This window comes from Macaca nemestrina, chromosome 17 (genome assembly GCF_043159975.1).
Source record: "Macaca nemestrina isolate mMacNem1 chromosome 17, mMacNem.hap1, whole genome shotgun sequence".
In the NCBI taxonomy this organism is placed as follows: Eukaryota; Metazoa; Chordata; class Mammalia; order Primates; family Cercopithecidae; genus Macaca; species Macaca nemestrina.
The window spans coordinates 64,951,989-64,971,851 of NC_092141.1; the positions used below are offsets into that span (position 1 = coordinate 64,951,989).

General features: G+C 48.5%; 2 protein-coding genes across 2 annotated transcripts; both read right to left on the reverse strand.

Annotated features, from left to right (window-relative positions):
* Positions 1-867: 867 nt before the first annotated feature.
* LOC105472161 (keratin, type I cuticular Ha7-like) lies at positions 868-6,465 on the reverse strand. The gene is made up of 7 exons (XM_011725176.2): positions 6,037-6,465; positions 4,527-4,609; positions 2,990-3,146; positions 2,521-2,682; positions 2,320-2,445; positions 1,740-1,960; positions 868-982 (listed from the first exon to the last, which is right to left on the reverse strand). The coding sequence occupies exons 1-7, from the start codon at positions 6,463-6,465 to the stop codon at positions 868-870; spliced, it is 1,293 nt and encodes a 430-aa protein (XP_011723478.2).
* A 9,112-nt stretch (positions 6,466-15,577) lies between these two features.
* Positions 15,578-19,303, reverse strand: LOC105472416 (keratin, type I cuticular Ha7). The gene is made up of 7 exons (XM_071082022.1): positions 18,750-19,303; positions 18,480-18,562; positions 17,495-17,651; positions 16,989-17,150; positions 16,781-16,906; positions 16,412-16,632; positions 15,578-16,029 (listed from the first exon to the last, which is right to left on the reverse strand). Exons 1-7 carry the CDS (start codon positions 19,239-19,241, stop codon positions 15,921-15,923), a joined length of 1,350 nt encoding a protein of 449 aa, XP_070938123.1. The 5' UTR covers positions 19,242-19,303; the 3' UTR covers positions 15,578-15,920.
* Positions 19,304-19,863: the final 560 nt, after the last annotated feature.

The window sequence follows — 19,863 nt, forward strand, 5'->3', positions numbered from 1 at the left end:
AGCCAGTGCCTTGCTCATAATGGGCATGTCATTCTAAAAGCTCAATTTAAGTTACCTGTCCTGGGGCTTCTGGTTCATGTTCTATAGTCTACAAATTCCAAGCCAGACAGCTGCCAGAACCCACCAGTGGGGCTTACTGGGGAGCTTGGATGAGTCAGGTTGTTTGGGTCTTTCTAGACTGATAGCAATTACCATCACTTAATATTTTCAGAGTTTTGCAGCGGTCTGTGGTGCCGCAGACTTGAGCTCTTCCTTTACACAAGGACCAGGTGGCTTATCCAGATAAAAGGGAAATTTTACTTAGCGTCTATATTTTAAAAGTTCTATGTGTAAATCTGTCTCCAAATACACTCGGTGAAGTCCAAGGTTGGGTATCTCTCCTCTGTGCCACTTTGCCGCGTCCCATTTTTAACTCCAGCCTTCACTGGCTTTGCCATCTCCCAGAACCACTCTGGTGAACCAGCCACAACCCCCGTCTACAGAAGCATGTGGCTCAAAGAGTTCCCAGCAAGGCTCTCAGCATGGGATGGAGATGCTGAGGCCAGACTGCGCTGGGCTCATTCTGCTACAGAAGAAAAGTTTAATAGCAAAATAAAAACAAGGGTGCCTGCCCCATCTCAGAGAGATCAGGAGGCAACAGAAGAGAGAAAATGGCGCACTCGAGACACCTTGAGGGGAAGAAACACAAATTCAGTCACAGGGGCTGAGCTGCTGGACTCAAACACCTATCCACAGAGTGGCACTGTCTCTCTTCAGTCTCCTGCCTGGCTGGCCAAGGAGGCAAGGCCCAGGTAGCAGGCCTGCAGAGCAGAGCCTAACGAGCTGAAGACACCTCCCCTTTCCCAGCACCTTGGGCTGAGGAGTGTGTCAGTATCCAGTTGATGAGCAGAGCCCATGGGTGGCCCAGGAGCAGGGGGCACAGGCTGCTGGGGCTGGACTGGGAGTGCTGAAGGCTGGGGTTGCACATGGGTTGCAGGGAAATCTGCATAGAGAAAAAAGATGTTTGAAACATTGGCATGAGAAGTATGTGAAAGACAAAAGTATATTATAGACACGTTAGAATTAAAGAGCGAAAGAGGACTTTAGACCTTAGAGGTCCCTCTAAGCCTGAAAGGGGCAATGACGTGCCCATAGTCCACAGTGGAGCTGGGGCCAGAACTGAGTGTACCTGTGTACCAGGCCAGGGTCACGTCCCACGTGGAAGGAACACAGCAGAAAGGCAGAAAGGCCAGAGGAACAAGAATTGCCCAGATGTCAGCCACTGATTCCATTTAAACACAGCCCCTCATAGTGTTCCTTAGTGCTTAAAGGGGTATATCGGCCCTCTGACCCTTTTCACAGGGAACTAAAATGAAAGAGTAAGTGACATGCCCTTAGCAATACTTTAAATGCTATCAGCACAAAGAATACTCATTACTGTAATACTTCTCCTAGAGAGAATTTAGCAAAACCTGAATGTGCTGGGCACTCAGTATTTTAGCCCTCTTTGGGAGTAGCCGGCAACTGGGAGCACAACGTTGTCAGCAAAACAAATGCCATGACCTGAAAACTCCCGCACACCCTCATCTACGTCTAGGCAGGCATTAGCTCACCAGGCCTACTGGTAGCAAGTTTGTCTCCAAAGATGGGATCTGCAATGCCACCCCCACCAGGCCTCCAGAGCTCCTTTTAGGTCATTCCCAAGAGAAGTTATCTGTTTTTGCACACGGTGTTAACATAGACAACAATAGGGCACATACTTGCAGTCCTCACTCTCCAGAAGGTTCCGGTATGTGGCAATCTCATTCTCCAGCCGGGCCTTCACGTCCAGCAGCACCTGGTACTCCTGGTTCTGCCGCTCCAGGTCGGCCCGGATCTCAGACAGCTGTTCCTCCACATTGTTGATGAGGCTCTGCATCTGGTCCAGTTCTGTGCCGTAGCGGTCCTCAGCTTCACACAGGGAGTTCTGTAGACAGTCCTTCTATAATATCAAAGAAAGAAGGAAACAAGTTAAAACTCATGGATCTCTGCCTCCAACCTCTTAAGATTGTGACACCCCAAGACATTGCCAGGTCCATAGGGCAATCTAACTCCCTTTAGCTGTCCTCGGCCAGAATAACTAACACTCTTCATGGTAGACCTTTAAGATCAGAGCCCTCTGACCTGAGTTAATATTGATTCACTCAACATCCACATCTACAAGGAAGTGCTTAAAAAAGAGATGAAACCAAGGTTTAAGCTGAGTCCGTGGTTGGTGTTTGAGGCCTGTACTGACCCTAGAGAGCTGCTCATGGGTAGTGAGAGCCACGCTGGGTCTCCTGTGCATACAGAGGGACTCACCAGCGTGTGCTGAGCCTGAAGCTCCACCTCCAGGGCGTTCACCGAGCGTCTCAACTCCAGGATCTCCGACTGGCAGCACTGCAGCTCCTCGGAGCAGGACATGGCCTGCAGGCTGATGCCTTCAGACTGGAGCACAGAGAGACACGGTCACCTCCCTGCCCAGATGGAGGCCAATCCCCACTGCTTAGCAGTCCCCCTCACCTGGGCTTGGAACCACTGCTCCACATCCTGGCGGTTGGTCTCCACCATGGCCTCATACTGGCCTCGCATCTCCCCCAGCACCCTGTTCAGGTCAATGGTGGGCTCAATGTCCAGCTCAATCCGGAGCTTGTCTCCCAGCTGACCCCTCAGAGTGCGGGCTTCCTGTAGGCATCAGAGGAGTATGAAGTATGACCTGCCTGCAGAGCCCCCCACTGCCCTTCACCCAAACTCTCAACTCCCACTTTCCATCCTCCCCAGTAATTTCCCTGTGCTCCTCTGAAGATAAACCGCTGCCTGCACCAGCCCAGCAGCTTCCAGAAGCTGTGGACGAGAAGCAATCTCCCACCAAAAGCCAGAGCTCACCTGCAAAGCTTCAATCCCAGGCAGAAGGAAGCCTCCATTTTTTCCCCCAGATGAGCCTGAATTCACCTCCAGAAAGTCTCAATGCATCACACCAGGGGTCACACACCTGCTCATGGTTTTTCTTGAGGCAAAGCAGCTCTTCCTTCAGGGACTCCAGCTGGGCCTCCAGGTCACACTTGGCGAGGGTGAGGTTGTCCAGCACCCTGCGCAGGCCACAGATGTCAGCCTCCACCAGCTGGTGCAGCAAGCGCTCTGTCTCATACCTGTAACAGGGAAAGTGCAGGAGTCACAGTTACAGAGCAGGAAGGTGCACCAGGACATGACTCCCAGCTCGCAGCTGTAAGTCCACTGTTCTGCCCTTCGCCGTCTAATCGTGAGTTGGCTTTTCCTGTGTAGTGTGCTCAAAGCCCAGAAAGCAACAGGATATTCCCCACTCAGTCAATACTAAGCACCTGAGATGAACCAGGGGGAGCAGCTGGTACTGAGGATACTGTGATGGACACACAGCCAGCACCTGCCTTTACAGACAGATGGCCCAAAAGGGAGGTGGCAAAGTAACCAGGTCTTTGCAACACGGTGGAATCACTGCAGACCCCTCTCCACAAGCCCCATACTCAAAGGGACCCTGGATTCCCTCTTAGAGTAAAAGCCACATTGCCAGAATGAGAGGAAGGAAATGGCTTTCTTTTTCTCTTTTTTTTTTTTTTGAGACGGAGTCTCGTCGCCCGGGCTGGAGTGCAGTGGCCCGATCTCAGCTCACTGCAAGCTCCGCCTCCCGGGTTTACGCCATTCTCCTGCCTCAGCCTCCCGAATAGCTGGGACTACAGGCGCCCGCCACCTCGCCCGGCTAGTTTTTTGTATTTTTTTAGTAGAGACGGGGTTTCACTGTGTTAGCCAGGATGGTCTCGATCTCCTGACCTCGGGATCCGCCCGCCTCGGCCTCCCAAAGTGCTGGGATTACAGGCTTGAGCCACCGCGCCCGGCCAAGGAAATGGCTTTCTTTAGCTCTAGAAGAGTGAGACTTGCACAGTGCCCTGAAGAAAGATGATAAAACCCAGTGCCCCTTCCAGCACCCAGGGTAGACCCTCCTTAGGTGGTGTCAACCCTTTGACTTTCATATGTTTTTGTCTTAGGCTATGGAGCATGATTTCTGCTATGAATTATCAGCACTCACAAATTAATCAAGCTGCAGCACAGAAACATATCCTTATTAAAGCAACAGTTTCTCAGGAAATTTTCAATAAAGGAAAATTTGGTACAAAATTTAAGGCCAAGTCCCAGCTCTGCCACTCAGTACCCACACGATTTTTGGCAAGTCACACCAGTACCCCCAGCCTCAAGGGTCCCCACCTGCAGAGGAGATGCTATCCCTGCCCCCCTGCTTCACAAGTTTCTTACCAGGTGGATGATGCATTCTAGCACATGTTGTAAACTGTTAATGCTAAACCACTGGAGAGTGGATAGTTTTTCAGGATCTTGAGCTTAATGCCTTTTGTTCTCTCCTGCTGTAACTACTGGGTTGGGGTCTGGGTCGATGACATCCGATGCCACATGAGACAGAAGCAGCCAACTTGGCATTGTCCCATCCCCATCCAACCCCAACTCACTTGGCTCCTTCCCATCCCCGTCCAATCCCAACTCACTTGGTCCTGAAGTCATCCGCGGCCAGTTTGGCATTGTCTATTTGCACAACCAGCCTATTGTTCTCCGATTTGGTGCACAGAATCTGGGATAAGAAAATAGGTTCAATAAGTGACTTACTGATCCCAGAGACGCCTATAGCCTCAGTTGAGAGGAAGTTTTATTGGCTGAAGTTGAACCTACAGCATCCCCCTGGACAACACAAACTCCCAAACATGCAAGAGATGTTTTCGTGGTGTGGGAAGAAAGATTTGCAAGAGACTTCTTGGAAAAGGATGAAGACATAGAGTCAAAGGAACCAGGAGATGGAAGACAGTAGCAAACTGAACATATAACAAAGATTTGCTGTCATTTTGCCAGATAGGATGCTTAGCCCAATATAAATAAGAAGATCTGGCCAGGCACAGTGGCTCACAGCTGTAATCCCAGCACTTTGGGAGGCCAAGGCAGGTGGATCACCTGAGGTCAGGAGTTCGAGACCAGCCTGGCCAATATGGTGAAACCCCATCTCTACTAAAAATACAAAAGTTAGCTAGGAGTGGTGGTGAACGCTTTTAACCCCAGCTACTCAGTAAGCTGATACACGAGAATCACTTGAACCCGGGAGGCAGAGGTTGCAGTGAGCTGAGATTGCACCACTGCACTCCAGCCTGGGTGACAGAGTGAGACGCTGTCTCAAAAACAAACAAACAAACAAACAAAAAATCCAGAATCTAGGCCACAGAACAGTGGACTAACTATGAATGTTTTAGATAAAGTAGGATCTGTTCTAAAGAAGTTCTTTCCTCTGGTTGTCCAACCTCCCTACAGGTCTTCTCTGAATCTAGCCAGGTTTCTGTAACCCCTATTTTGACATTCCTTGTCTTCCTGGCTCTGAAACTAAGATGTAGGCTCTTCAGAAGCTTTAGCTGGATAATCAAAAGTGACAACAGATATGCATAAGATGCTGATGCTGTTGTGTGGATAGACACTGCCTTGGCAAGGATGTTAGGAAATACTCCTTTTGCCCTGTTTACTGCACGGGAAGTTTCAGCATACAGCAACTGTCATAAACACAGCACGGTTTTTGCATGGTTTTCATGAAATTAGCATGGTTTTTGTGACTATGATTTAGGAATTTGATGTGCTGAAGTTAAGTAAGCATGAACTCAGAATCCTGGAGAGATAAATTCCACATCTCACCCTTTACAAATTCCCATTCACCTTCACTCAAGAGATTCTCTTCCCACATTTTAAAAAAAAAAAAAAATCCACTGCTGACCCAGGGTCAGTAATCTTTTTTTGTAAAGGGTCAGATAGTAAATATTTTAGGCTTTGCAGACCATACAGTCTCCATTACAATGACTGAACTCTGCCACTGTAGTACAAAAGCAGCTGCAGACAACACACAAATGCATGAGCATGGCCATGAACCAATAAAACTTTATTTGCAAAAGCAGGTGGTTGGCCGGATTTGGCCGACAGGCAGTAAGTAGATTCCTGAACCCTGATCTGGTGCACTGCGAACCTCACCTCCTGCTGGAGCTCCTGGATGGTGCAGAAGTAGGACTGGTAGTCCGGGCACACACTGGACTCATGGCACTTGCTCCTCTCACGGAGTTTGGTCTCCAGTTCTGCATTGTCCCGCTCCAGCTGGCGCACTTTCTCCAGGTAGTTGGCCAGGCAGTCATTCAGGAACTGCATAGTCTCCTTCTCGTGTCCATTCAGGGTGTTTTCGCTGTAGGCCCCACAGATTCCAATGTTGCCAGGAATGTGGCGGGTCCCTGGCAAGGGACAAGCGGTGTGGCAGGTTGGGGGCAGACAGAGGCTGGGGCGGCCCAGGGGAGTCGACCCCACACGGACTTGGTTGGCATGTGCCACATTAGCCAAGAGGCACAGGGAGGCAGCGTTGGCCTCTGAAACCTGCTCGCTGAGGAGGGAACTGCAATGGTCAGAAGTCATGGTGCTAAAAGGCGAGATCCTGCTTTGCCCACAGTTGGATCTGCTTGAAACCAAAATCTTCCTCCTCCTGAAGACCTTATATAAGGCTTAGTGGGTGTTGGTGCAAGAAAACTGGCATTTTCCTCATTAATATTTATGTCAATTGTTATACAATCACTCTATTAGTCAGTGGTTTTTGTTTCCTATAAAGAGTTAATGAGCTCATGAAAGAGGCCCTAACCTCTTGCTTCCCATCACTGCAGGGTCCTGGAAAACGGAGAAAACAAGGTCTTCTTCAAGCAGCCCACTTTCTGTGGCTGTGGAATCTTTCCCTTCTGTCAGCTTATGTGTATGAAATAATCAAGAACTAAAGACTCCTAAAATTTCCTGCAAGTCTCTCTCGCTCCCACATTCTTTTCCTACCTCTGACTGTTCCCACTGCAGCAAAACCTAAAATATCAGTCAATCAGGCACATTGCAGAAAGGGAAAAATCATGATTTGTTTGTTTTGATAGATATTTATAGAGTGCCCAGTGTGGGACAAACACACATCTAGGCTGTCTTGTAAGAAGGGGATTTTAGATTTCAATAAGAGAGATAAGAAAGTAAATGATCTTGATATTATGAAGACAGTAAAAGGAGGTATTTTTTTAAAAAGAGCTGCAAAGATTTTGAGGTGGAAGAGAGCTCACTGAGAGACCAGAAAAAGACTTCATGGAGTAGGGGATTTTCCAAATGTGTATTGAATTATATTTTCCATAAAGCGTTGGGGAGTGAGTTTCTCTCAGAGAGAACAAAATAAACACAATCAAACATTTGGAAAATGGAAAATAGTCTAGTTGTGTTGGTGTTTATAATGGAGACATTATCCCCAAGCCCTGGAAAGTTGCATTGAGTCCAGGTTATGAAAAGCCTTGAATGCCAGGACCATGGTCTTGAGGTAAAGGTGAGTGAAAGGTAGGGATCTGCCCTGGAAGATGACTTTCAAGTATAAGGAAAAATAAATAGCCAGGTTCCTTTTGAAGGAAAGTGGCAGAAAAAAGGTGGAAAGTTCCTTCATACAAATTGTTAGAAAACTGAAAGTGAAACCTAAGTTCCAAATTGATCTTGGTTTGTGAAAACTAACACACTTTTTAATACTCCTTGGGTTAAAGAAGAAATCAAATAAAAAAAATTTTAAGTATTTTGAACTGAATTAAAATCAATACACAACCTATAAAACAGATGTTAGCAATTAAGACTTTCCCTGAGCATACGTGAAACAGATAAGCAGTTTGGGGAGTGAGAAAAAAAAGGCTCATAATAAAACTGATGGTTTGCAATTTTCAGGAAATAAAATTATGCTTCTGTGTACTGGAGTCTACAGGCTAATTAAGGCAGGCAGTGATTAACACTTTATGGTGTCTGTTCTCAGGGCCTCACCCACCTTCCCAGGCCTCTTTCCTTTCTATTGACCCTCTCACCAGATTGAGTCCCTCATCACCCTTGTTTACAGAAGATACATACTAAAGAACTTTGATCTTTCATCTTTTGAAATATTTTTGCATTTCTTTGAAATGCACCTACCTTGATTGTCCATTGCTTGGGAGACTCTAGAACAAAATTTAAATTTCCTTAATCTTCAGACACACTCAGAGCATCAGAAGCTTTATAGCCTCCCTTATTTCTAAAACAAGCCAGTGACCATTTGTTCAATAAACCCTGGAAAAGGGCAGCTAGCCAGCTTCCAGTCTATGCTAACAAAGATGCTACTTTGACCCCATTCCTAAGATGAATGAATTCACCACGAGGGCCCTTGAAGCAGCAAGTGTGTGCTTCAGCTGGCCCTAAAACATAGCATCTCCAGGACGAAAGGGACTTCAGGATCCTCTAGTCTAGTACCCGTTTGCATTAAATCCCCTTTAATGGCCTTCCTCTAACTAGTCATCCAGTCCACCATTTTCCAGGAGAGCTCACACCATCAGTTCCTGTGGCTTACAAGCAGCTTCCCACGCTTTGTGCAAGACACTGGTATCCAGAAAATTAACAGCAGCTAGCTCAGCCTTAAGGCACTCACATTATAGAGAATTGTTAGAAAGTCTTCACAAATCTACCTTTGTGTTACCTCTCCCTGTAGCTTTCTTTGGGTCATTCATTCATTCATTCAACAAACATTTATTGAGTACCTACTCTGTGCCAGCCAGGGACTGAGCCAGAGGCTGGCAATATATTGGCAAGTAAGTCAGAGAGTTGGCCCTGTAGTTCATTTACTCTCCAGTTCTCCCCAAGGTGTCCCATACAGGATAAATCTAATCATTCTGTCACATTCTCAGTTCTTTGTGGCAGATGTGAGATTTCTCACTCATGGTTCTGCATTCAGCATGGTTCTAGATCCCCTTGCCATCCCAGGAATATTCCTCTGGACACGCTCCGTGATGTAACAGTTCCTATCACTCTTAAGTGGGGGCTGTACAGTGGGATTTCTGATGAGTTTAGATTGAAAGGCAGCCAGTAGATGGCCAGAAAATCTTCTTGCCCAGGAGTTTCGTGTAAACCATGCTGGTCCCACTGGCTGTTCAGCCATGACAACCAGTCAGCCACCACTTGGTCCCATATACAGTCAATGAGACCCATGGGGACCCTTCCCTGTAACTCTATACAGATGTGGGTGATATTCTCCAAGGCATGGCTTACCTTGTCCTGGTGACTTACTCTAAGTGTCTGATATTCCTGAACTCCTGTTATACCAAAGCCCTTCTCAAGGGGATGGGGAATGCAGAGATGAAAAGGAGAAATTTCCACCCTCAAAAAGCTGAGAGCAGAAAAAGAGGTCACGTAACTCAGTGGAGGGGTAAGTGACTGGGCCTTAGAGATATAGAGGGGCCATCAAAGAGACTTTGTCTGGAACTTAAGATTGGGAAGACTTGGATGGGCAGGAAAGTGGGAGACAGTTTTCCAGAAAAAGAGGATGAACAGGCCAGGCAAGGTGGCTCATGCCTGTAATCCTAGCACTTTGGGAAGCTGAGGCGAGCGGATCATGAGATCAAGAGATTGAGACCATCCTGGCCAACATGGTGAAACCCCATCTCTACTAAAAATACAAAAATTAGCTGGGTGTGGTGGCGGGCGCCTGTAGTCCCAGCTACTCGGGAGGCTGAGGCAGGAGAATTGCTTGAACCCGGGAGGCGGAGGTTGGAGTGAACCGAGATCGCGCCACTGCACTCCAGACTGGGTGACAAAAAAAAAGAGATAAACACAAGAAAACGCTCAGAAACAGAAGTGGGCTCAGGAGAACTGGGTACAACTTCAGAAATGCAACAGCCAACAACCGGCCTGTCCCAAGTGCTGGATCCCCAAAGAAATGAGTTTGAATGACACAAAACGTCAACCCAAAGAGCCAAATTGCATTTCTAAAACCTGTAAGACTGAAGTTTGTACACCTCTATGCTAAAAATATTGTCTGCTTCTATTTTCGTAACATCTCCACCAGCGGTTGTCAAACTTTAACCAGCAACCCCCAGAGGGCTTGCAAAAATGCAGATTTCCAGGCCCCACTCCATAGTTTCTGATTCAAGTGGCCTGGGGTCAGGCCGGGGAGTCTGCATTTCTAACAAGTTCCCATGTGACACTGATGCTGCTCGTCTGGGGACCACCCTTGGAAGACGGAACCACCGCTCCATAGCAATAGACAAGCTTTGTGGTGACTTCATCCTAGGTAAATGAAGCACCGGGTCACAAAACAGGATTTGATGAATTCAAGAGGAGCCCGTGTTTGGATTACTGTACTTCAAATCAGTTAGCATGCAGTTTTCTCCAACATAAGAAGCAAGTTGTTTGTTTTCCTAGTTCGCCCTTCTTTGCGGAGGTTTGTTTTAGGAGGATATCTAGGATGAAGGAGAGAGGAGAGACAAGAAGGAAAATATGAACACTGTGTTGCTTATGCCTGTGGGGAAGAGGCCAGTCCATGTGAAAAACAATGTTTGCAGAGGACAGAGAAAGGTCACATGAAGTAATATTTATTGACATCTATTATGTGCAGAGAACCAAGCTTGGCACTTGGTATACAATATTTTACTTAATTCTCTCTCACACACACACAAATCTATATGCCCAAATTAGATAGACACCTACTATGTGCCACCTACTATGTTATTTGACCACCTACTATGTGCCACCAAATATTATACTATGTGCTTCCCATATCGTCGTGTCTTTTCATCCTTATAACCACACTACAAAGCAGTTACAAGTATCCCACTGTAGAGTGAAGAAAACAAAGCTCAGAGCAGTTAGGGAAGTTATCAGAGCTCACAAAGTTGGAATGAAAGTATGGGCCTTGAAATGTCAGCCCAGGTCTGCCTGAGCCTGAAGTCCAAGTGCTTTCTGCTCTGCCCAGTGACCCAGAAAGGGGCAGATAGTGGAGTCTGGACTGAACCACAGGCCAGCACTCCTAGACGCCAACTGTCCAGCTGGATTTATTCAACAAATAGCTATGAGATTCCCGCTCTGAACCACACAACTCACCTAAAGAGCTAGAGACAGAACAGAGTCCTCTGGAGGTTTTCGAGCAGATGAAAGAGAGAAAGGAGAAATTTTAGAAGATTAATCCAGTGTCTGTCAACCTAAAATAATCAAAAGGCTCAGGATCTGGTTAAAAGAGTTTTTGCAAACATAGCACGTGAGAGCTGTCTTCTGGGGACACACGAACACTGAAGAATGGCAATCAGTACTCCCAGTGCGGGGGGAAAGTGAAGATCATTTATATAGGCAGAAATAGAGGTGCCGAACAGAATTACAACGTTTTCCATACAAAGGCTAATGTACAGATGTAAGATCTGATTGACTGCTGTTGATTACACTCTCGTGGGGATGCTTAACATTCTGTTGTAAAGAGGCAGCAGTCACAAGGGCCTCCTTCTCCAATGTCATTTACTCCAGGTTTGAATACAAACAAGGGAGTCTGGTTACTGTGCAACATGTCAACACACAAGTCAGGAAGCAACAGTCCTTGCAGGAGAGAAGAAAAACAGCTATATGGCATGACCCAGTTTCCCAGGCTTAATTTTCACCTTGGCATAATAAATTTAGAAAGCCCTGACATTTCATTTTCTTTGTTTGTTTGTTTGTTTTGTTTTGTTTTGTTTTTAGATGGAGTATCGCTCTGTTGCCCAGGCTGGAGTGCAGTGGTGCGATCTCGGCTCACTACAACCTCCACCTCCTGGGTTCAAGTGATTCTCCTGCCTCAGCCTCCGACGTAGCTGGGATTATAGGCATGCGCCACCATGCTCGGCTGATTTTTTATTTTTAGTAGAGACGAAGTTTCACCATGTTAGTCAGGCTGGTCTCAAACTCCTGACCTCAGGTGATCCACCCGCCTCGGCCTCCCAAAGTGCTGGGATTACAGGCATGAGCCACTGCACCCGGCCCCATTTTTTTTTTTACATGCCCAGTGTGCACCCTAGAGTGGGAACACTCAGTCTCCATTTCGTGTGCCCTCCAGCACGTAATACAGTGTCTTGTACATAGTATTTACTCAATAAATAGAACACAAAAGAGTGACGGGCTGGTGGTATGTGCAGAACAAATCCGGCACAGAAGAGAGAGGGCAGGAGGGGGCTCTTCCAAGAATCCAGGCAGGATGTGATGGATGCCAAAACCAGCCACCAGCAGTGCTGATGGAAAGGAAGGCACAGAGGACATAGATGCTGCAAAAGGACTCACAAGACAGGGCAACTTACTGTACATGGGGTCAAAGGAAGAAGAGAAGCCGAAAGTGGCCCCAAGGTCACCCCCAAGTTCCTAGGACAATTGTGTGCATCAAGGAAGCTAAGAAGTCAAAGGAAAGAGCTGGCTGGAGCGGGAGAAGCTGCATTCAGGTTTGGAGAGGATAAGTGTGACATGTAGCTACCTGGGACTGGCCTCTAGGGGGTCCTGGGTCACTGAGAAATGCTCCTCCTCAGATGCTAAAACATATTTACACCTGGCAGGCAGGTAAAGCAGGTAGGCTTAGCCCAGGGGCTCGTACCTGAATAGGAACAGTGATTCTAACTGGGAGAGTCTGTGTATCACCCCCAACCCCCAGTGGGGATGCAATGTTTGGAATCTCTAAAACAGATGGCAGGGAAGCTATTTTAGTTAGAGGAAGTGTCATTTGAAAACAAGCATAACCTGTATTTGAAGTGAGCTGTCTTTTAGTCATGATATGAGTTTGGTATTTACGTTTTTGAAAGTTAAAACACTAAGTGAGAAGGCAAGGTATCTTTATATTCATTAAGTGGGAAGGCATGGTTATGAAACACTGAATTAGGAAGAAAAAAGATAAATTAAAAATGGTTCACCAAGCTGAGCTCATGAAGATTATTAGTGGCCATGAGAACAGATGAAATTGATTTTGTTCTTGGTCAGGAAGACAAAGAGAAGATGCTGAGAGGAAGGACAGGAGGATGGGGCACACACCATCAGCCTTAGGTATTGTCATGCGCATCCGTGTGAAAAGACCACCAAACAGGCTTTGTGTGAGCAACATGGCTGTTTATTTCACCTGGGTGCAGGTGGGCTGAGTCCGAAAAGAGAGTCAGCGAAGGGAGATAAGGGTGGGGCCGTTTTATAGGATTTGGGTAGATAAAGGAAAATTACAGTCAAAAGGGGGTTGTTCTCTGGCGGGCAGGAGTGGGGGTCACAAGGTGCTCAGTGGGGGAGCTTTTTGAGCCAGGATGAGCCAGGAAAAGAAATTTCACAAGATAATATCATCAGTTAAGGCAAGGACCGGCCATTTTCACTTCTTTTGTGGTGGCATGTCATCGGTTAAGGCGAGGCAGGGCATTTGCACTTCTTTTGTGATTCTTCGGTTACTTCAGGCCACCTGGGCTTATATGTGCATGTCATAGGGGATGCAATGGCTTGGCTTGGGCTCAGAGACCTGACAGGTATCACATACCATCGTCTACAAAAAAACTATACAAATAAAAAATGTTCCTGTTCAGGAAAGTCCAGAAATTCACTTGGATCTTCTTGGCTTCCCAGTGTAGACAGTGGTGGGGGCAGGAATGTGCCCTTCCCCAGAGCTCTCTCGGTGACTGCAGTGTCCACCCCAGTGGCCTGCAGCTGTTCACCCTTTCTCCTTTCCACTTTGCTGGAATTTGTGAGAAATGGCATTTGGTGTCAAACAATACATAAGTGCATGGGCCTCATGAGCCCCAACTGGTGTTAACCACGCGAAGGCTGGGAAGTGCCCAGGCAGTGCAGGATTGGTGAACTGAAGATAGACGGGCTCAGCACTAGGTGGCTCAGAACCAGATGTGGCCCTCAACCAAGGAACCAGAAGCCTCGGGGGGAGGAAAATAAGAGACACCTGGCTGCAATTATTGTGGCCAAAGCAAAGCCTATTGGGCCACATTCAGGGCTATATCCATCCAGTCGGTGAGAGTATGTGAGGCGGAGAGGCATAGAATGTCCAGTCGGGAGAATCACTTGCAAGAAGAGATGTCTGGGATTTGGTACCAGAGGGAGCCCTGAGCTCTCAGGCTAGGATAATGAATGTGAGTAAAACCCCCAGGGTCCAGGTGTCCTGACCGGGCTGGTAACCCACCTGCCAGCCTCTAGCCTGCATTTTCTGTGTACCTGAGTGGCACCTCCTGCCACACCTAGCCATGGTACCTAACAGGTAGAGCTTGTCAAGGGTGTGACCTGGCCAAGAAAGGTGGGGACAGGCCGGATCTCCACAACCCCATCACACTGAGGGTTGGTCACAGCCATTTCTTAAAACATGACTCTTGTGGGTTCCTCGTTAGAAGAGCCCACAAGAGCCCACCAAACAGTCTTGTCCTCTGACAGCCCAACGAATGCTTTTTTGGATTCAGTTAGGCTACTTGGAGTGAGAAACAGGCCTCATGACTACAGAAGGTGACTTTTATTACTGCGTATACATGAACAAGGAGTATGACCAAACTTCCCAGCCACCAACATAGAAATCTAGGGCCCCGATGCTGAGAGTGGGTTCTGCTACTATCTCTTCAGCTCCTTTTTCTCTCTGGGAGGAAGAGACTGTACCTGCTGGTTCCCAGGGAGCCTCAATAAACCAACATCCACTGAACACCTTCTAGATGCCGGGAACATTAGATGCATTACCCCTCAACCACAGTGAGAGGTAAATACAACTATCCTACTTCCACAAACGAGGAATAGGTCTCAAGAGAGTGCAGCGACCTGGCCAACTTCACTCAGCAAGGTGGGTTCAAATCTCACTTCAGAGTCACGAAGGTGGGATTTGAATCCAAGTTTCCCTGACCCTAGAGAAGATCCACCTCCACCACACTATGCTACCATGAAGAAGGACCAGTTTTTCATTGCTCTTTGCACCAGGGCACATGGATGACCTGAGACCCAAGAGTTTCATTCTTCTGGACATACTTGGTGCTTGCCGTAAACTGACTAGCATGGCGCGGGAGGCAGCAGCCTCTCCGGGCTGCTCCTCCACCTGCTCATAACCTCGTCTGGCTGTGAACCACCTCGGCCTGTGCCAGAGCCACATCCGAGAGGCAGGCACGGAGTTGGAGTGCTCTAATAGCAGCAGCAGCCCTCACCACCAGCACCTCCAAGACAGCAGCAGAATAGACAGCAGATATATCAGTGGCAGCGTCTCTCTAGAGAAAACTACAGCCTGGAAGTGACCCAAGACCAAGACCCCAGTCTCCAGTGCCCAGTCTGGGCCTCTACATTTGGGAGAGTGGGCGGGAACTCCATGGCTCCGTGAAAGGGGCCAACTGGAGTGAGAGGAAAAACTTGGCAACTTGGCCCAGGCAATTCTCAACACGACCTTCCTTTGACAAGATTAGAACGCTAAGTGATGTGATTTTGCTCTTGGACAAAATACCAAGAGGCTGAAGATGCCAAAATCATGGTAGGGACATGTTAGCTCTGAGTTGTTTTGAAAGAATTCAAACTTGGCAACTAGCATCACTTCCTTCCACCAGTCTGTAGGGATCCCTGGGCAAGGTGAATACACATCCAATGTCAGGAAAGGACCTTCATCCAGAGGCCCCAGAGCACCGCAGGGAGCTCCTGGAAGCAAGATGTCAGGGCCAGTGAGGACACAGGACCTGACGACCAGGACTCTCTGACACTTCACACACAACCAACACCAGGGGGACAGCACTTGGTGCAGGAAAGAGGTTTATTGACCATTTAATGCAGGGAACCCAGTGACATTTTAGGAGATTCTGAAACACTGGAATAGAACCAAAAGAACCAAGAAGAGACACTGGGAAAAAGAATCACTTTCGTGGAAGATAATTATAACATTTCAGCAACAACAAAAAATACAGCTTAGAGGCATAGGCAGGGAGACACTCCTTGGAAGTGTCTGCTACCCGTTGATTTAGGGAAAATGCCTCAGTGAGTCTGGTCTTTCTGGAAGGAAGACTGAGCAAGGTGAAGGCACTCCTGACCCCAGTGCAACCAGCCTCAACCTCCTGCACAGGAACTTCGGGCCTTCAGAATCATCTCCCCATGCTGGCTCCATGGCCAGAGGCAGACCCACCGGTGACAGGGCCACAGCTTGGACAAGAAGTACAGGAGGCAGGCGTGGAGCAGGGATTGCAGGGGAGTCTGCAGGGAGAGAAAGAAAAAGAGTTACATTAGAAAGATGTTTCAGTGATTGATGGACAAGGGTAAGACCAGGTGAAGGCTGGGCCTGCCACCAACAAGGCACACAGACCAGAGAATCTATACCAACAGTTCTTTCATCTGTGTCTTTCCACATCCAGGAGTCCTTGGGGAAGACTTGGTTTAGGGACCTGGCTACCATTTAGAGAACATTTTCTCAATAATCCAGTCTGCACAGACCAGGAGAGGTTAATGAGTCACTGAGCAGGAAAGCACAGGAAGGCTTGTTTATTAAGATGATATCTTCTGCAAGCACTTCCATCACCTCTGAGGAATTGCCTGATAGTCATGTGTGTGGTTTAGGAATTGCCCAGATCACACGTACTTGCAGTCCTCGCTCTCCAGAAGGTTCCGGTACGTGGCAATCTCATTCTCCAGCCGAGCCTTCACGTCCAGCAGCACCTGGTACTCCTGGTTCTGCCGCTCCAGGTCAGCCCGGATCTCGGACAGCTGCTCCTCCACGTTGCTGATGAGGCTCTGCATCTGGGCCAGCTCCGTGCCGAAGCGGTCCTCAGCTTCACACAGGGAGTTCTGCAGACAGTCCTTCTGTAGTGGGAAATAAGGGGATAAAATGTGCAAGGCCCCAGGGAAACTGCTAATGCCCCAAATTTTGATGGTTTGATGCTCCAAAATAAAAGGCTACTAGGCCATGGCACGGGGCATTTGCAGTGCAGTGAGGGTGAAGGACACATACCAAGGTGTGCTGGGCTTGGCGCTCCACCTCCAGGGCATTCACTGTGCATCTCAGCTCCAGGATCTCCGACTGGCAGCACTGCAGCTCCTCGGAGCAGGACATGGCCTGCAGGCTGATGCCTTCAGACTAGAGCACGGAGAGACATAGTCACCTCCCTGCCCAGATGGAGGCCAGGTACTCCCCAGTTCTGTACCCACCCCTCGTTCACCTGGGCTTGAAACCACTGTTCTACATCCTGGCGGTTGGTCTCCACCATGGCCTCGTACTGAGCCCGCATCTCCCCCAGCACCCTGTTCAGGTCAATGGTGGGCTCAATGTCCAGCTCGATCCGGAGCTTCTCCCCCAGCTGACTCCTCAGAATCTTTACTTCCTGCAGAAAGGAGGAAGGGACAGACAGCCTGTGTGAGGAGAGGACCTTTGATGGAGCAGACAGCACCAGGACCCTGACCCTGCAAGCAGTAGGAGGGGAGTCCCACACACAAGCAAATGGGAAAGTCTTGCTGAGAGTGCAGTGGGGAGAGCCCACCTGGACACCTTCCTCGTGCCCAAGGCAAGTCTGCACTTTCCACAGAGGCCCTCTGGACCCTCAGACCCCCCTCAGTCCTGCATCCTGATGCCAGCTGAGCCCAGACAATGCTCTGAGAGCCCCGGGGCCAGGGAGCTCCCCTGTCTGCCCAGCACCCTCCCCGGGAGTCTGAGCGGCCAGGGCCACACCTGCTCATGGTTGCTCTTGAGGGACAGCTGCTCCTCCTTCAGGGACTCCTGCTGGGCCTCCAGGTCAGCCTTGGCCAGGGTCGCGTCATCCAGGAGCTTCTGCGTCCCACACTGGTCCGCCTCTACCAGCTGGCGTAGGGAGCGCTCACTCTCCAGCCTTCCATTACGGGAGGTACAGGGTCAACAGGAATGCCCCAAGAGCCCCTCTCGGCTGCCCTGCCTTCCTACCTCCCACACCACCTTGGATGCTCATTTGTTCACGTGGGCAATATACACTATGCTCAACCCTGTAGCTACAGAGTTTGTAGTCAGGACATTATGTCCATTGACTACATGGAAGACTGAGGCTCAGAAGCAAAACATGAGTTTTTCAGAATTCTATGCCCGGTTAATAGTAAATGCACAGACTCATCCTAAGTGTTCTGACTTCAAATGCAGCCTTTTTTCTGCCATAATGGGAGTCATTTGGCCAGGAAAAAAGAATGGCTAAAAATAAGACTCTGGACCTTCAGTTTGCTGCTTTTCCTCTTTAGTTCGTTATTTCTCATTGTTTTCCTGCTTTTCCCATTCATTCAAGCCCAACTCTTGCTACCAAGGAGCTTCAATGACAATTCCTCCAGCTGATGGATTTGGCCAAGAGTCAGTGAATCTAGCAACAACCTACGCATTGACAGTTTATTTTTGTGATGACTCAATTTTACTTCTGATTGAAAAGCAAAATCCTCTTATCTTCTAGATGTGGGAGAAAATGACATAGGTTCTAACCAATCTAGACTATAGCCCTTCTTTTTCTTTTAATGCTTATATTCTCTTTCCTCCTATATAATGACCATTTCTAGCAATAGGCTAATTTAAGGTTTGGAGAGAAATATTCTTCTAGTCAAAAACTGTTTTTGAACACCTATGATATAGGCTGAGTAATGGGGCAGGCCGCTGGAAATACAGCAGGAGAGAAGTCACACTGGCCCTCCTCGGCCTGACTTACTTGATCCTAAAGTCATCAGCAGCCAGCTTGGCATTGTCAATTTGTACAATCAGCCTGGCATTCTCGGCCTTGCTGCACAGGATCTGAGGAAAATGGAAAGACGGTTCACACACAAAGCATCATACTCTAAGCTCCCACTCCACGTGTGGTGTCTACGCTCATGTCCAAGAGAAACCAAGAACCCAAAGCTCTCTGGACCTTATGTGGATTCCTCCTGCGAAGGCTTCTGCCTTCTCAGACCCAGCACACCCAAGCGATCCCACACCTCACCTTCTGCTGGAGCTCCTCGATGGTGCGGAAGTAGGACTGGTAGTCCGGGCACACAGTGGACTCATGGCACTTGCTCCTCTCGAGGAGTGTGGCCTCCAGCTCCGCGTTCTCCCGCTCCAGCTGGCGCACCTTCTCCAGGTAGTTGGCCAGGCGGTCGTTCAGGAACTGCATGGTCTCCTTCTCATGGCCATTCAGGGTGTTTTTGCCATAGGCCCCACAGATTCCAATGTTGCCGGGAATGTGACAGGTCCCTGGCAAGGGACAAGCACTGTGGCAGGTCGGGGGCAGACAGAGGCTGGGGCGGCCCAGGGGAGTCGACCCCACGCGGACTCGGTTGGCATGTGCCACGTTGGCCAAAAGGCACATGGGGGCAACGTTGGCCTCTGCCCCGGGCTGGCACCCAACGTCGATGGGAGAGACAGAGACATTTCTTGCTCCAGGAGCCATGGTGCAAACCAGAGGGCATGAGGAGCTGCTGTAGGAGGAGGTCATGGTGTAGGGCTGAGACTGCACAGGAGCTTCAGATCAGCTGGGAACGCCGAGCCACTGAGACTGAGGCCTCCTCTCCTCCCAGCCCTTTTATACCCCGTCCTGGGTGGGTGTTGGCTCCAATGCTTTGACCTCCTGCCTTGATTATCTACCTGTTGTGGTGCCATCATCCTGTTACTCAGCTGCTGAGTTTACCATGAAAAGTTTCTCAGCTCATTAAAGGAATGTTGACAAATCTGAGATGCTTCTTGGCTCTTTGAAATCAGGTTGGCTGTTGGTGGGAAGTCAGAGATTCGTTGTTTCTGCTCAACAAACACCAGCAGTTGATTCAGGCCCCACATGCTCTCTCTGGACTATGGTCTCTGTGGATGTGGTCACAATGAAGGCCCAAATCTTTCCGTCAGTAATTTGTGCAGCAGGAGAGACAGAGAACCAATGGGACCAAGTGGCTCTTTCGCCTGTGCAAGACTCAATCAGCCTTTCCTTTGAAGATAAAATATCAGTTAAAAAACCAATGCATCTACTGATATTTGACGATTTTGAGGCACCTTTTTTTTCTTTCTTCTTTCACATTGCATACTCCCCTGAGAAGCAATAAAACATCCAGAAGCATTGGTGCTAACTA

Coding starts and splice junctions, on each gene's coding strand:
- LOC105472161 (XM_011725176.2), bottom strand. CDS start 6,465: ATGACTTCTGACCATTGCAGTTCCCTCCTCAGCGAGCAGGTTTCAGAG. Junction 2,446..2,520: donor AGCAGTGGTTCCAAGCCCAG/GTGAGGGGGACT, acceptor TCTGTGCTCCAG/TCTGAAGGCATCAGCCTGCA. Junction 1,961..2,319: donor TTCAGGCTCAGCACACGCTG/GTGAGTCCCTCT, acceptor TTGATATTATAG/AAGGACTGTCTACAGAACTC.
- LOC105472416 (XM_071082022.1), bottom strand. CDS start 19,241: ATGACCTCCTCCTACAGCAGCTCCTCATGCCCTCTGGTTTGCACCATG. Junction 17,652..18,479: donor GCTGATGACTTTAGGATCAA/GTAAGTCAGGCC, acceptor CCGTAATGGAAG/GCTGGAGAGTGAGCGCTCCC. Junction 16,907..16,988: donor AACAGTGGTTTCAAGCCCAG/GTGAACGAGGGG, acceptor TCCGTGCTCTAG/TCTGAAGGCATCAGCCTGCA.